Here is a 14521-nt window from a genome sequence, read left to right as displayed (position 1 = left end):
CCACCCTTGATCTAGGTATGGTCCACGGCTAGCTCTTCACAATGGCATATGAGTGGAAGTGACGTTTCACTTCACCTCAAACCAGGGCTTTTTTTTTTTTTTTTTTTTGAGAGAGAGAGAGAGTCTTGCTCTGTCACCCAGGCTGCAGTGGCACAATCATAGCCCCCTGCAGCCTCAACCTCCTGAGCTCAAGCAGTCTTCCCATCTCAGCCTCCCAACTAGCTAGGAACCACAGGTGTGCCACACCACATCCAGCTCATCTATTTTTAATTTTTGTAGAGACAGGGTCTGCCTGCATTGCCCAGGCTGGTCTCAAACTCCTGGGCTCAAGTGATCCTCCCACCTTGGCCTTCCAAAGTGATGAGATTACAGGCATGAGACACCACACCTGGCCCAAGCTAGAGTTTTTAAGAAGCAGTTATACTTTCTCCATAGTTTCTTTCCTTTCTCTGACTGAATGCTGAGGTGTTGAGTCCTGAGGATGTCAAAGACACCACCAGCCATACCACCCCATGATAAACAATACTGTTCCGTTGTGTTCGGTCACCGACATTGTTGTTATTACAGCTATTGAGAACACAGGTTGTAATAATCATTAACATACACATTGTGGATTTACTGCCTCATATTTAACTAACTTCTACTTAATTTGGAAGTTCTCCCAATCACCCTTCAAAAAGAAAGAAAAAAACCATGAAAACAGATTGTTTATACTGCAGAAAGCAGTCTGTTTATTCTAACCATCAGTCTTTTCCTTGACAACTGGCTACTGCTGCTCTTTTTTTGTTTACTGTCTGCTCAAATGATTTATTTAAAACCTCACTATAACCACATTTCAAATGAACCAAAACGTAAAACCATTCCTGCTTCACATGTGTTGTTCAAATGCCGATGCTGCATTGAGAAATTATAGCATCCCACCCAGTGGCTGGGTTTCAGAGGCAGAATGTGAAAGTGGACAAAAATAGCTCCACTTCAGTTCTTTATTGTAGACAAGGGCCAACAAAGCATAAGAAAGGCAAGAAATGTCACTTAACCTTGAAACACTCTAGGATATCTCCCAAACAAGAACTTCCCAAAGCAACTGAAACTTGACATTCTCAAAAGCTGCATCTTGACACCATCGCTGATTCAAAAACATGTCAGAACTGCCACAACACATGTCTCTGGGACGTGGATTCCTTCCCACATGACTGGCAAAATGGGAATGACAACAGTATCATGGAAAAGGAGTGTTGGTTCAGGAGTGATTCTTCCCAGCATGTTAATGTTCTGAAGCTACTGAGGGCCAAGATTTTTTCACAAATAATGAGAAAGACTTAGAAAAAAAAAAGAAAAAAGAAAAAAAAAAACTCTAAGAAAAATCAATCGTATCGAAGCACCTTCCTTTTGTGCAAGCAGTGGGCATGAGGGCGGCTGGTTTACTCACCTCAGTATCTACTGGGCTCTCCATCACCCAGTGATAGTGTGGGGGCACATGAAGGCTACACTCTGAAGCAGAGCTTTAATTCTGATGAAACTGGCCTCCAGAATAAACTAACATCTCCAAGAATGAATCTACAAAACCCAGGATAAACATGTCCCAGGATAAAATAAGGCCTACAATCAGCTGGGTATAATGCTGAGTGCAAGTGTCAAGGAAGAGTTAAGCCTCCCTGTATTTTTACTTCAACTGTCATTGCTTTTGTGAAAATTCCACTTAAAAAGTTACATAGTTTTAAGTAGTCTGGCCTTAATTCTATTTTTTTTCCTATAGCCCTGTTATTTTTAGTGTATGATTTTGCAGAATGAGAGGTTTTTCAGGAATGTGTGTATCACATTACAGCAGATATGAGCCCATCGCTAGTTGAGATAGTGAGCTGAAATGCCAAGCAATAAGCAAAAAGAAACACTCCAACCTCATCAGGCCCCATCCAAAACCAGGTAACATGCCTGACACAGATCACATTGAATCATAAAGGCCTGCTGGGGTATACATCAACCCTTTCCCACATGACATCTCAGAGACTATCTAAAAATTATGCAGACCCTATCAAATAGTGGACACCCCAAACACAGTCCACAAATGCTACAAACACATTCAAATTCTCTGTTTTTCCAAACTCATCATGTGATTGTCTCTAACTTCAGCTATGTTTTGACAACTTTTGTTTAATCTGCAAACTGAGCAATGAGTCCTTTATTGTAGTTTATCTTTCCTTCCAATCCACAGCCCTATATACCATCACCCTCCAGGCGCAACCAAAACCACTTGATTGCCAAACTCTGAACACAGAATTCCTTTATTGGAAGACGCCATCTTTTCCTTCAGTTTTCTTCACCTTTGAAGGCAAAATGGCATCTTTTAAATGTACAGTGTAGGGTGATTTATAACTCTTCAGTTGACTACTCAAAAGCTGCTTTCCTTATGACCAAACAAAATGACAGATTTGGAGTTTTGCTCATTTTGATGCAGAATCATAATGAGCAGAGCATCTAACCCTCCCTGCCCTGTGCAAGTACACAGACCCCGGGCCCCACCTCTGCCAGCCCAGCCTCTCCTAGGATTTCTGGCACCGAGCTTCTCCGTTACAAGGTTCTCGGATTTTCTCACCATTCCCATGTACGTTTCAATACTGGTAATCCAGGCCGGGTGCAGTGGCTCACGCCTGTAATCCCAGCATTTTGGGAAGCCGAGACGGGCGGATCACGAGGTCAGGAGATCGAGACCATCCTGGCTAACACGGTGAAACCGCGTCTCTACTAAAAAATACAAAAAAAACTAGCCGGCGGGGTGGCGGGCGCCTGTAGTCCCAGCTACTTGGGAGGCTGAGGCAGGAGAATGACGTAAACCCGGGAGGCGGAGCTTGCAGTGAGCTGAGATCCGGCCACTGCACTCCAGCCCGGGCGACAGAGACTCCGTCTCAAAAACAAAAAAAAACTGGTAACCCATTAGAATCACCTGCAGACCTTCTTTTATCCATTCCGCCCCTAAATCTAAGATGCCTAGTGCTAAAAAGTTTATCAAAAACAAAAAACAAATTCCCAAGTCATTCTAGCATATGCTCCTTCTCCTTGATAACTAACTCGTAGATATTGATAGAAATCAGCCTGCACAACTTTGCTTCTCATCCCTGTGTACTGCTTAGGGAACTTTCTGAAAACCTAGATTTTTTAAATATATAGATTCTTGGGCCCATCCCAGATCTCTTACGGGAGATCCCAAATATCCGGCTCCTCAAGTGATTCCAATGCACAGTCAAGGTTTGAAAACAGTGGCTTTGGACAGGTGCAGTGGCTCACACCTGTAATCCCAGCACTTTGGGAGGCCGAGGAGGGCAGATCACCTGAGGTCAGCAGTTTGAGACCAGCCTGAGCAACAAGGTGAAACCCTGTCTCTACTAAAAGTACAAAAATTAGCCAGGCATGGTGGCTCATGTCTGTAATCCCAGCTACTTGGGAGGCCGAGGCAGAAGAATCACTTGAACCCAGGAGGCAGAGGTTGCAGTGAGCCGAGATTGCGCCATTGCACTCCAGCCTGGGCAACAAGAGTGAAACTGTCACACAAAAAGAAAAGAAAAGAGAAGAGAGAAGAGGAGGGGAGGGGAGGGGAGGGGAGGAGAGAGGAGAGAGCTTCCTTATAACCTCGGGATACAACTGCTGTTCTCAATGTTTCCAACAGGTCAAGAGAAAACCAACATATTTGAGTGCAGTATTACAAGGGACCTGTGGGGTATGCCAAACCTACATATTCCTTTCTGTAATGTGAAAGTCACAGGGTCAAAAGGTGCACCTACCCTGAGACGGAGAATGAAGTACTGAAAACTATGTCCTAAGACACAGACCCAGAGGTATTAATATTACTCAGCTGTTTGATTCATCAGTAGTTACAATCAACTACAAGAGTTACAAGCCTATCCCAAGCTCTGCAGAGTTTAATATTAATACATTAGACTAGACATCAGAGGTCTCAAAGAACCTCAGCTTATATACCAAGAGGCCCCAGGGGTTGAAGAATATCATTCCTCCATCTTCAATAAGCCAGACAACAACGTCCCAGAGCAAAGCAAACTAATTCTGTCCCACCCACAGCCTGGTGAGCTCTGGCTTCAAGAGTTGCCTCCACCAGTGCCATAGGTTACTTAATCACTTTAAACCCACTTCTTCGTCTATAAAATGGGCACAAAATGCTTGTAAAAATTAAGTGAGACAATGTATATAAAAACAGAATATCCAATATAGTTTCCTTTCCTCCTTAATTTCTCTATGCCTCCTCCACTCTGCTTGAATTTTTGTCATACATTCTAACACACTAGCAGGGCTCACCTCAAGTTTACTGCAAGTATCACACACATGTCCTCTCCAACAACTAAACTAGGACATAGGGGGCCTTAGGGGGCACTTTATTTATCTTAGTTTCTCTAAAATGAACATGAAGCTTAAACTCATTAACTGTTTACTGACAACCCATTCAACAGACCTGATAACTCAGTTCCTAGCTCTATTAATATGACAGCAGTGGCTATCAAACCTTAAAGGTTAGAATTACCAGGGAGCCCCCACCGCCAACAAATAATAATTGATTCCAGCAAGGATTCTCAACAGACACTAAAACCATAAGGTAAAGGATATTTAGGAAAGAAGACACTGACACTTTGCTAACATATGACTCCCCAGTTACCTACTGATAGCAAAGGGAAAAACTACCTTTATATAAAGAAATCTAGCAGTCATAACCTTAACCAAGGGATAAAACTTAGCATCACTAATAGTGGGACAAAACAGGTATGGGGCACCTACTGATATGACGCAAATATGAAGAAAGCAGTACTTCTGACAAAAATTTGTGCCTGAATGTAATTCAGCCCCTAGATGCAACTTCAAGTTTACTAGACATACAGAGTGCAAACGACACCTGGAAGAAACACTCAGGCAACGCAAAAATACGAGCAGACAAGAGAACTGGACTGGACCCTGGAAAAAAGTCAATGTCATGAGAAAAAAAAAAGGAGAGGGGCTCTTCTAAAGAAACAACAATGTAATTCATAAATTTTTACTAAGTCCCTGTTTGAAGGGTAGAAAAAACCCACAAATAAATTTGCTGGGGACAAAAACTAGGTAAATCTGAGTACAAAGCAGCTATTAGATGATTTTACAGAATTAAGGAAAATTATGGAAATACTGTTAATTTTCTTAGGTGCAATGATACTGTAGCTTTGTAGAATTATTCTAAATATTTCATATTTGAGGTGAAGTTTTTAGAGGTGCAACATCAGGATAGGATATGTGTTAAATACACACACACACACACACATATATATATACATATTTTCTTTTTTTTAGAGATGGGGTCTTGCTCTGTCACTGAGGCTGGAGTGCAATGGCATAATCTCAGCTCACTGCAACCTCTGCCTCCTAGATTCAAGTGATTCTGCTGCCTCAGCCTCCTGGGTAGCTGGAACTACAGGCACATGCCACCACACCTGGCTAATCTTTGTATTTTTAGTAGAGACACCATGTTAGCCGGGATGGTCTCGATCTCCTGACCTCGTGATCCATTCGCCTCAGCCTCCCAAATTGCTGAGGTTACAGGTGTGAGCCACCGTGTCTGGCCTACAAAAATCTTTTTTTTTTTTTTTTTTTTTTTTTTTTGAGACGGAGTCTCACTCTGTCCCCCTGGCTGGAGTGCAGTGGCGCGATCTTGGCTCACTGCAAGCTCCGCCTCCCGGGATCCCGCCATTCTCCTGCCTCAGCCTCCTGAGTAACTGGGACTACAGGCGCCCGCCACCGCGCCCGGCTAATTTTTTTGTATTTTTAGTAGGGACGGGGTTTCACCGTGTTAGCCAGGATGGTCTCGATCTCCTGACCTCGTGATCCGCCCGTCTCGGCCTCCCAAAGTGCTGGGACTACAGGCGTGAGCCACCGCGCCCGGCTCAAAAATCTTTTTAAACGAGCAAGGTGTGGTGGCACACACCTTAAGCCCCAGCTACTCAGGAGGCAGACTCAAGGGAATTGCTTGAGCCTAGAAGTTCAAGGCTGCAGGGAGTTATGCTCACGCCACTGCACTCCAGCCTGGGCAACAGAGTGAGAATCTTGTTTCTTAAAAAAAAAAAAATTACTGAAGCCAGGTGAATGGTAACAGGTATTCATTATACTGCTCTATTTCCCTGTGTGCTTAAAAGCTTCAATAATAAAAATTGGGCAAAAATACACATTCCCTGGCCCAACTTCCTGAGGCTCTGATCCTGAAGTCTGTAGTAAGGCCTGCAATCCGCATGTTAATGGCCCCGTGCACTCTCCTAACACAGGAGTCTCTGCCACACTTGAAGAAACACAGCTGAAGTGAGAAAGTCAGGTGCCTGCCCTCTGGAAGGGCCTGAGTTCTGGATTGCCCTGCCTGCTCGACTTTACTGGCAAGCTTCCCAAGCTATGGGTTTGGCATCTTCCTCAAAACTGCTGCCTCTCCTCAATTGTTCAGTGTATTTAAGATGGAAAGAAAAGGAAGCATCATGGTGATACTAATGTTTTAGCTCACCTACCCATGAGTGAAAGCGTCTGGCCAGGGCAAGCCGTAATTATCAACCCTACCTTTCCTCCAAGAGGGTTGTGAAGAAAACAGTACGTAGCTCTCTGTGAACCGAATATTCTAATTTCTTCCTAGAAGTGAATGATGAGCACAGTCCATGCTCTAAATCAATGACCAAGATAAAACAGAAATTGCTTCCTCATTTAAACTAAGAAGACGAAAACACTCCATTCAAAACAAAAATTATTTTTAAAACCACTTGTTTAACATTCCAAGGTAAAAGAGATCAATGAGAAGAAATTTTTTGTTAGCAATCTGTAAAATACCATAGGGTGCAGTAGTATATTTTAAGCTATATTAAAATATGCAATATACTAAGATCTATCCACATTAGAAATACAGAAATGAAAACTCTAATGTTGAAATTTTATGTAGAACTATATTGTCACTGTAACAATATCCACTGAATTCTCTAAGCAAATTCCATCTTTCCTAAAAATTCGACTACTTAACAGAATTATTTCCTAAAAGAGCTCAAGTGACATGATAGCATCACTAAAAAAAAAATTGTTTTACAAACACTAACTTTTCAAAGTTAAAGAACACATCTCAAACAACAAATTACAGTACGTAATTTTAAGGTTCTGACCCCCCACAAAAGAAATTAACCTTGGTAAACAATTCAGAAAAACCTCCAAAATACATAGCTTAAACAGATATGCATATATTGCTTTAGCTTAATCTACCAGTAAAATTTAAAACAGATGACAAAAAAAGACTACTGAAAATATAGTTTAATTTTAGCCGAAATTGCAAATTCACAAAATTAGCTGATAAAGTCAGCACAAGTTTCTCAGTAAGTTTAGTCTGCCATAAATTTTGACATTAACTAATGAGATCTACAAAATGTCCCTATAGGTAGGTAAGTAACTCAAAATGAGAATTTGTTTAGTAAGTCAGAACAATCCATGGCAGGACTTAGAACTCTCTACTCTGAATCAGCACCTAGGAGACATATACACTTGCTTTAAAAATAGTTTAATTGATCAAACCAGACTGAAATTTCCTCTTTAAAGCTATTTTCAAAGCACAAATACCTGTAGCATAATGAACTTTTTTACATTGAAGAGACATTAAAGATCAATCCACTTAACTCCTTGTTTGATAAATATGAAGAAACTGAGGCCAGTGGTTGTAACTTGCAGAGTGACAAACCTGACTTCTTAACTCCAACAGTCATTCCCTTCATACCAGGCTATGTCCTGTGTTTTTCTTAAATATCTCCAATAGTGGTAAGCAGTGGATTGTCTTTAGGCAATTAGTCAAAAGTCACTGAACTTGTTAAATGAGGGTATATTTTCATAAATTTTTTAAAAAGTTTTACTTTTTAAAAGGCAAATAAGAAATCCAGAATTTCTGATGAGAAGAAACTAGATGAAGAGCACATCATGGGGAGTAAACTAAAATTTTAACCACAAATTTATTTGCAGACAGCATGCTGTAAAGCAAATCATCCTGGGGTGAAAATGGCAACATCGGAGACACAGCTTATTTTTGCATCCCACAGAATTTTTCCATCCCACAGAATCTTTCCAACATTCCAGAATCTACCTACTGCATAAGCCTGACTAGGCAACTGACCTTATGAGTAAGTCTATAGTATCCAATGATGTTGAAGACAGAAATGAACAACTTGTGACTTCTAGTAGGCACACCTGCCTGCTAGATTTCAGGGGCTCTGGCCTTCTTACAATACAGATTTTGATACTTCATTTCTGGATCCTTCTGGAAATACTATGCTGCATCACCAGTTGCAATTTCGCTCCAAAGCATGCCATTTTTTCATCCCCTTCCCTTGAAAATTTACCACAAATGTCAAGTTTTTAGGGTTACTGTTCACACAAAAACAATAAATCTTCAGAGATGTTCTCTTCTTATTTATTCTCCTACAGGAAGTATCTCTGTCTCAATTTAGCCCACTTACCCTCACAGCTAAGCATGTATTTCTGGATTTTTCAGATGGGAGGAGGAAGAAGGGAAGAAACCAGGAGAGGCAACTTCATGTGGTTAAATCTGCTCCTTCTTTTCCTTGATGGTACCAAAGGGTCTTGCCCACTGCAACATTATAAAAAATAATCATCCTAGTGTTTTTACAGTTTAACACTTTATGTTTACGCCTTTCATTCTTTTAGCACTTCTGTTTACCTAAGGTAGGGATTCATTTTTTTTTCCAACTGGATATTCGATTGCTATCATTTGTTAAATAATTCTTTTTCCATCCACTGATTAGCAATGCCACCTTTAATATGTACTAAATTCTCACAAACGTATCAATATACGTATAGACTCTATTCTCCTTCGAACTATCTGCTTAATTTCTCTGCTAATTGGTCTAATTATTGACACATTATAGCACATCCACTTCCTGATCGGCTAAGTCTCAACATTCTTCAAAGTTTTTTGACTACTCAAACTCATTTATACTTTTCTCAGATCAATTTTACCCAACTTTCCCCTCAGAAAAATCCCATTGAGTTTCTTTTTTTTTTTGAGACAGAGTCTCGCTCTGTTGCCCAGGCTGGAGTGCAGTGGCACAAACTCAGCTCACTGCAAGCTCTGCCTCCCGGGTTCACGTCATTCTCCCGCCTCAGCCTCCTCAGTAGCTAGGACTACAGGGGCCCGCCATCACACCCAGCTAATTTTTTTTGTATTTTTTAGTAGGGATGGGGTTTCACCATGTTAGCCAGGATGGTCTCAATCTGACCTCATGATCCGCCTGCCTCGCCCTCCCACTGAGTTTCTTTTTAACCAGAATTCCATTAAGCTTATGGATAAAATGAAAAAAAAAAAAAATGCTATTTTTACAATGAGATTCCCACCCATTAATAAGCATATAAAACTCATTCTCTCTCTACTCACACACCCACACACCCCACAAATACAAGTATACAATCTATTAATGTGTCTATGATGGTACCCTGGCCGCATGAATTTCCTTATTTGTACGTATCTAAATACTGAATATTACCATTCTTAAACCACAAAACCTTAGCATTAGAGGGACATTACAGATCACTTATCCCAACACCACTCATAATCCCAGTTATGTTTCCTCAAGCCTATTTAATAGATTCGTTTCAGATATAAACAGAATTATTATACCTTTCACACGCAACATAAACATTATTTGTATCTCATAAAAGGCAAAGAGAAGACTGCTTTGAATTTACGAATTCTTTCAGAATGAGATTAATACTTGAGCTCAAAAAAAAAAAAAAAAACAAAACAAAAACAGAAAACACAGAGTACCATTAGGGCATCCCCTTGAGTAGCCCGAGACACTCATGCTCCCAAGGTAAAGTCGTCCGTTATGGTGTTATCCAGGGGGCAAACTGAATGGTACCAGATCACTCCTTTCCCAATTCTGCCATCATATTTATTAAGAACACAAATCTAATATTCCTCTCCAAATGGAATAAGCCTGAAATCCAGTTCTAAAGTGTTTCTCAAGCGTGGGGTTCCCACATGATCACCTGTGGGTCTTCTAAAACTATGACTTCTTAGGTCCTCCCCAGGGAGTCTTCTTCAGCAGGCCCAGCAGTGCCTCGGCTTTTCTATTTAAGGGCTGCAACAGATTCTATTCTCAGCCAGAACTAAGAACCACTATTCTAAAATGTTCAACATGAACAAAGACCCATAATAGACTAAGTATCCCTACACAGAGGAGCAGAGAGGAGGGCAGGGGAGAGATTAAAAAAATAATAAAGCGTCTTCACCAGCCCAGCAACATTCACAGCTGATTGTGTAGAGAGCTGCATATCCAAATTGCACCAGTCTCAAATCAGAAAACAACCCTAAAACAGAGCTGTGAACTGCTCAGCTGGACGGTGCCATTATAAAATGCAAAACGCCTTTTCCCTCTTACTCCCCTGAAGGCAGCCCTCTACCACATCCCACCTCACAAGAGAAAGAACCACTGACCATCCTCTTAAACATGGCAAGTCGTATAAAGAAGGAAATTCCTTTTACTCTGAAATAGAAGGGTGCAAACAAACACATAAAACTATATTCATTAAATGGGAGATTAATGATGTGGCCATGACATTTTGGTCACATAACTGTTGCTTCTTGACTGAAGAGAACTGACAATGCACTAAGCAACCTCTAAAAGTAACACAAAAGCAGAGAAAGGACAATAGCTGAAGGGAAAACTTGCACACATCAATGCAATAGGCGAACTAAATCACACTGTTCCTAAAGCCAAACCCTCCAAGAAAATGCTCTCTATTAACAACACATTGTACAAAAGTGAAGCCCAATGTGACTCATGCTCCTGGAATACGTGATTCATATGCCTGTTATCCCCACGAAAAGCACCTGAAAAATAAAGCACATCAAGCTATACAGAGGTTGTTACATGTTTAGTAATTAGTGGGAGTAAGGCATGCATGAAAAAGACCTTAATCACACACTAGTGCTCTGCAAAGCAGGTTCACGGGGCCACATCATTCTACAGACAACCATTCTTCCATGCTCCAATTTCAGCCCAGCCAAAAACATTTTCTTACATTCTATAAAGTCATTTGATAAAAGACGTCAAGTATTTGCCATCTTGACAGGAATGGCAAGATGCACAGAAGTGCCCCATCTTAATATCGAGGGAAACTAACTTTTATTAAATAGGTGTTGTGCTTTGTCCAAGCTAGAACCAAATAATTTTACATTTTAAAAAATCTGAAGACACAGGTATTCATGGTTTAATGGAATCAGTTTTGACAATGTACAACTTCACTGACATCTTTTCTTAGAGATGCAGCCCAAACCAAATGATAGAAATATTAGATCTTAACCTTTATGTCATGTGACCATAAGAGAAAGCAAAGTTCCAACAGCAAATATGATTAAGGAAACAACTATAAACCCAAAAGATCTTCAATAAAAATAGAGATGATGTATGTTGACACACATTGACAAGCAATTGCTTGCCAAAAGATTAAAACTAGAATTCCTCTAAAGCTTTTACATATGAATGATTTCAATGCAAACAACATGGCTAGTAGGTATTAAAACAGCAGACCTTGCTCCTGGAGTATTTCAAGCAAAACCATCTAACTGGGAAAAAAAAATTTTTTATAAAATCCTTCCTCAGTAAATACTGCTTTTGAAGTATAGCTATGTTAGAAGAAATAACTTACCAAAATTAGCATGTCTTTTAATAACTTAACTTTGGGAAATATTTAGAGATATACTCTAATCTTCAAAAAAGATGTAAAAAAACTAGACAGTAAAGTCACAGGCACTTTATATCACTGCAGATGAAAGTTAAGATCAGAAAAAAAATACTACCCCACATACAACTACAAAAGCTAAATTGACATTTTAAATGTACTTTTCAGTTTGCCCTAAAATCTGGACTTCCACTTTGCCCATAAACAATTAACGTTTAGGTGAATGGAGGTGGGATTTTATTCTACTCCAATTTCATTCTGTCTCAAAGCTTACTACTAATAAGTGTCCAGGACAGATTCCACTAGACACAGTTCTCTCAGGAATTCTAACCTGACACCAACATTTTTATTGCCCACACTTAGAAGTTTACCTCATGGAGATAGTTGACTTCGGCTTGTTCAGCAGAAGCCGACCAGTACATGCTACTAAATCTGGATGTTAAAATCTCTCCTCCCTCGCTTAATTCCGGCATCTTAAATTACAGAAAACCACGCCCCCTCCCGCCCCCCCCCCAAAAACAAAAAAAAAAGGTATCTCCAATACCAAACACACTACCTTTAATTCGGTATGACTTTGAGTGTGTGGGTGTTTGGGAATTTAGATTTCAAATTTAAAACATATTTCAGAATTTTATTTGACCCCAAGCTATGCTTACAACAGTCAAAAGTTAATCAGCACTTTTCCTATTTTATTCTCTCACTTCTTATAAACTTATCAGCAGGAAACAAATTATCTGCAGACAAATGCAGCTAGACAAAAAGCTGTTTGGTTCAGCCTAGAACGGCCAGTAAACAACTCTGGGTGGTGCAGGGCCTACAGAACCACCCTCACTTCCCCTAGCCTGAATTTGCATGTAAACCCAGCAGGACAAAGTTCTTGCATCTACTCTCGTGATTTGACTTAATTCAATCCTATGCTTTCCGAAACGTTTTTATTTAAATAAATTCCACATAGAGATCTGGATAAACCATTAAAAAGACAGCAGATTTTATTTCAGCTAACCTGGATATGTTACCTGAACTATTAAGTGCCTAAAATCTCCTACTAGGCTAGGAGTCAGGGCAGCCTAGGCAAAATGTCTTCTCATAGAAGCCAGGCACTTGAAGAGCTTGCCCCCGTGTAATTTATCTTCAGTAAGATTTTTTTCTCTCGCAAATGCTTTCACCTGCAACTCACTGTTTCCAGAATACACACAAGCTAATTTAAGTAAGAAGCCACAGATGTACCCAGCTGTGAATGGGTTCATTTCCTCAGTTTAGCCAGGGAGGCAGTCAGTGAAGAAGGCGCCCGGCTGAAAGAACACCTGCAAGTGGTTTATGAGGGACTGAACTGGCACACGGGAAATTTACAAAAGGAGAAAGGGCCGCAAAGCCAAGCCTGGGTCTTGTGTAAATATAAATCACTTACGCACTGGCCTGGCTACCAAAAACATCGTTCCCCCAGAATAGGTATCCAGGTGGCTAACTGGTTTTCTGGAGGTGAGAGTTAACACCAAACGCTCGCGCCCATCACACTTTATTCCATTTTTACCTGTCACTAAGAAAAGGACACGTCTAATCCAGCAAACCAAAAAAAAAGTCTTTTTTCCTTTCGGGAGAGCAGCGGTTTGGAGTCATTCACAGGGGCTGGGAGTGCAGGAGGGGGAAGGGGCGTGGAATCCAGGAGTGCTCGCAGGCGGCAGCGAGGGTTTTTCCACAGGGCCCCACGCAGGCCACTGCAGAGGGAGAACGGGGGAAGAGGGAAGGATGTCTCACCCGGGAACAAACCCGAGTGCAGCGGCTGGAGGAGGGAAGGCTTCCCCGGGCCGCGAGGTGGGGTGCAGCCCAGGGCGCCTGCAGCTAGTTACCTCGGGAGGCAGGGAAAAAAGGCGCCCGGGAACGGAGGTCTGCAGAGGAGACGGGGAGGGCGGGCTGAGGCAGGGGCCCTGCCGAGTGCGAAGCGGGGATGAGGACGGGCCAACAGCAGGTCTCGGCCTCCCCGGGCCAAAGGCGTGGCCAGGGATCCAGATCAAACGCTGGTCTTTTGGAGACGCCAGGGGCGGCACGCGGCCGGTCCCTCCTTCGAGCCCCCCACGCTGGGCCCGTCCGAGGGGCCGCCCCACGAAGCACCGGGAGGGCAGAGGGGCTCCGCAGGGCCGGCCCGCCCCCACCCCGCAGTGCTCTTACCTCCACACCTGCCCCATCTGCAGCAGGTGGATGACCGACTGCCAGATCCACACGGAGAGGCGGCACAGGCGCTGCGCCCCCGGCGTGGCCGGGACCCCGCGCCGAGGAAGCGGGGAGCAAACGAACGAGGGGGGAGTGGGCCAGGGAACCCCCTCCGCTTCCGGGTAGTTGGCGTCACTTCCGGGCGAGCCCCCCAATCGCACGGCGCCCACAGCTCCCCAGCCCTACCCTCCCGGCCAAGATGGCCGCCCTCCTGTGCCTCAGCTGCTGGGCGGGGGACCGGGGGGTTCTCCCCGCCAGGGCTCCCCTTCCCCTCTTCCGTTGACCCCGAAACCCATCAGGTTGACCCCTCGGCGTTTCAGAATCCGGCTGGGCCGAGTGAGGCGGTCCAAAGTGATCCCTGGAGGGGGCAGTGCCAGACGTTTTGGGGTCCCCTTCCTCAGCGTCGCAGCTCACAGCTTTCCGCCTGGAGAAACGCCCCCTAACACCGTCCTGGCTGCTGGTGGAGGGGCGGGACCTTTGAGGGAAGGGGCGGAGCTAGTGCAAAGCAGGTGATTACGTGTCACTTCCGGGAGATGGGATGACCTCATTGTGTAGTTAGACAACCCCCCCAATCAAAATG

General features: G+C 42.8%; 1 protein-coding gene across 4 annotated transcripts in view; it reads right to left on the bottom strand.

Annotated features, from left to right (window-relative positions):
* The window catches only part of XKR6 (XK related 6), a 308531-nt gene extending 294527 nt beyond the window's left edge, over window positions 1–14004 (bottom strand). The window contains exons 1-2 of one of the 4 annotated variants that reach the window (XR_001887584.1): window positions 13900–13996; window positions 8490–8620 (exon numbers count right to left, since the gene is read on the bottom strand). Coding sequence is in view for 1 of the 4 variants with exons in the window: in XM_017883685.1 (XP_017739174.1) it covers window positions 13900–13916 (17 nt within the window). In the remaining 3 variants the exon portion in view is untranslated. Of the gene's footprint in view, window positions 1–8489; window positions 8621–13899 lie in introns of all 4 variants that reach the window. The other 3 variants (XR_001887583.1, XR_001887585.1, XM_017883685.1) reach the window with 3 other exon arrangements.
* Window positions 14005–14521: the final 517 nt, after the last annotated feature.

Source organism: Rhinopithecus bieti, unplaced genomic scaffold (assembly GCF_001698545.2).
Source record: "Rhinopithecus bieti isolate Rb0 unplaced genomic scaffold, ASM169854v2 scaffold_13857, whole genome shotgun sequence".
Lineage (NCBI taxonomy): Eukaryota > Metazoa > Chordata > Mammalia > Primates > Cercopithecidae > Rhinopithecus > Rhinopithecus bieti.
The sequence above is the reverse complement of the archived record's forward strand: the minus strand, read 5'-3'. Positions and strand labels throughout refer to the sequence as shown.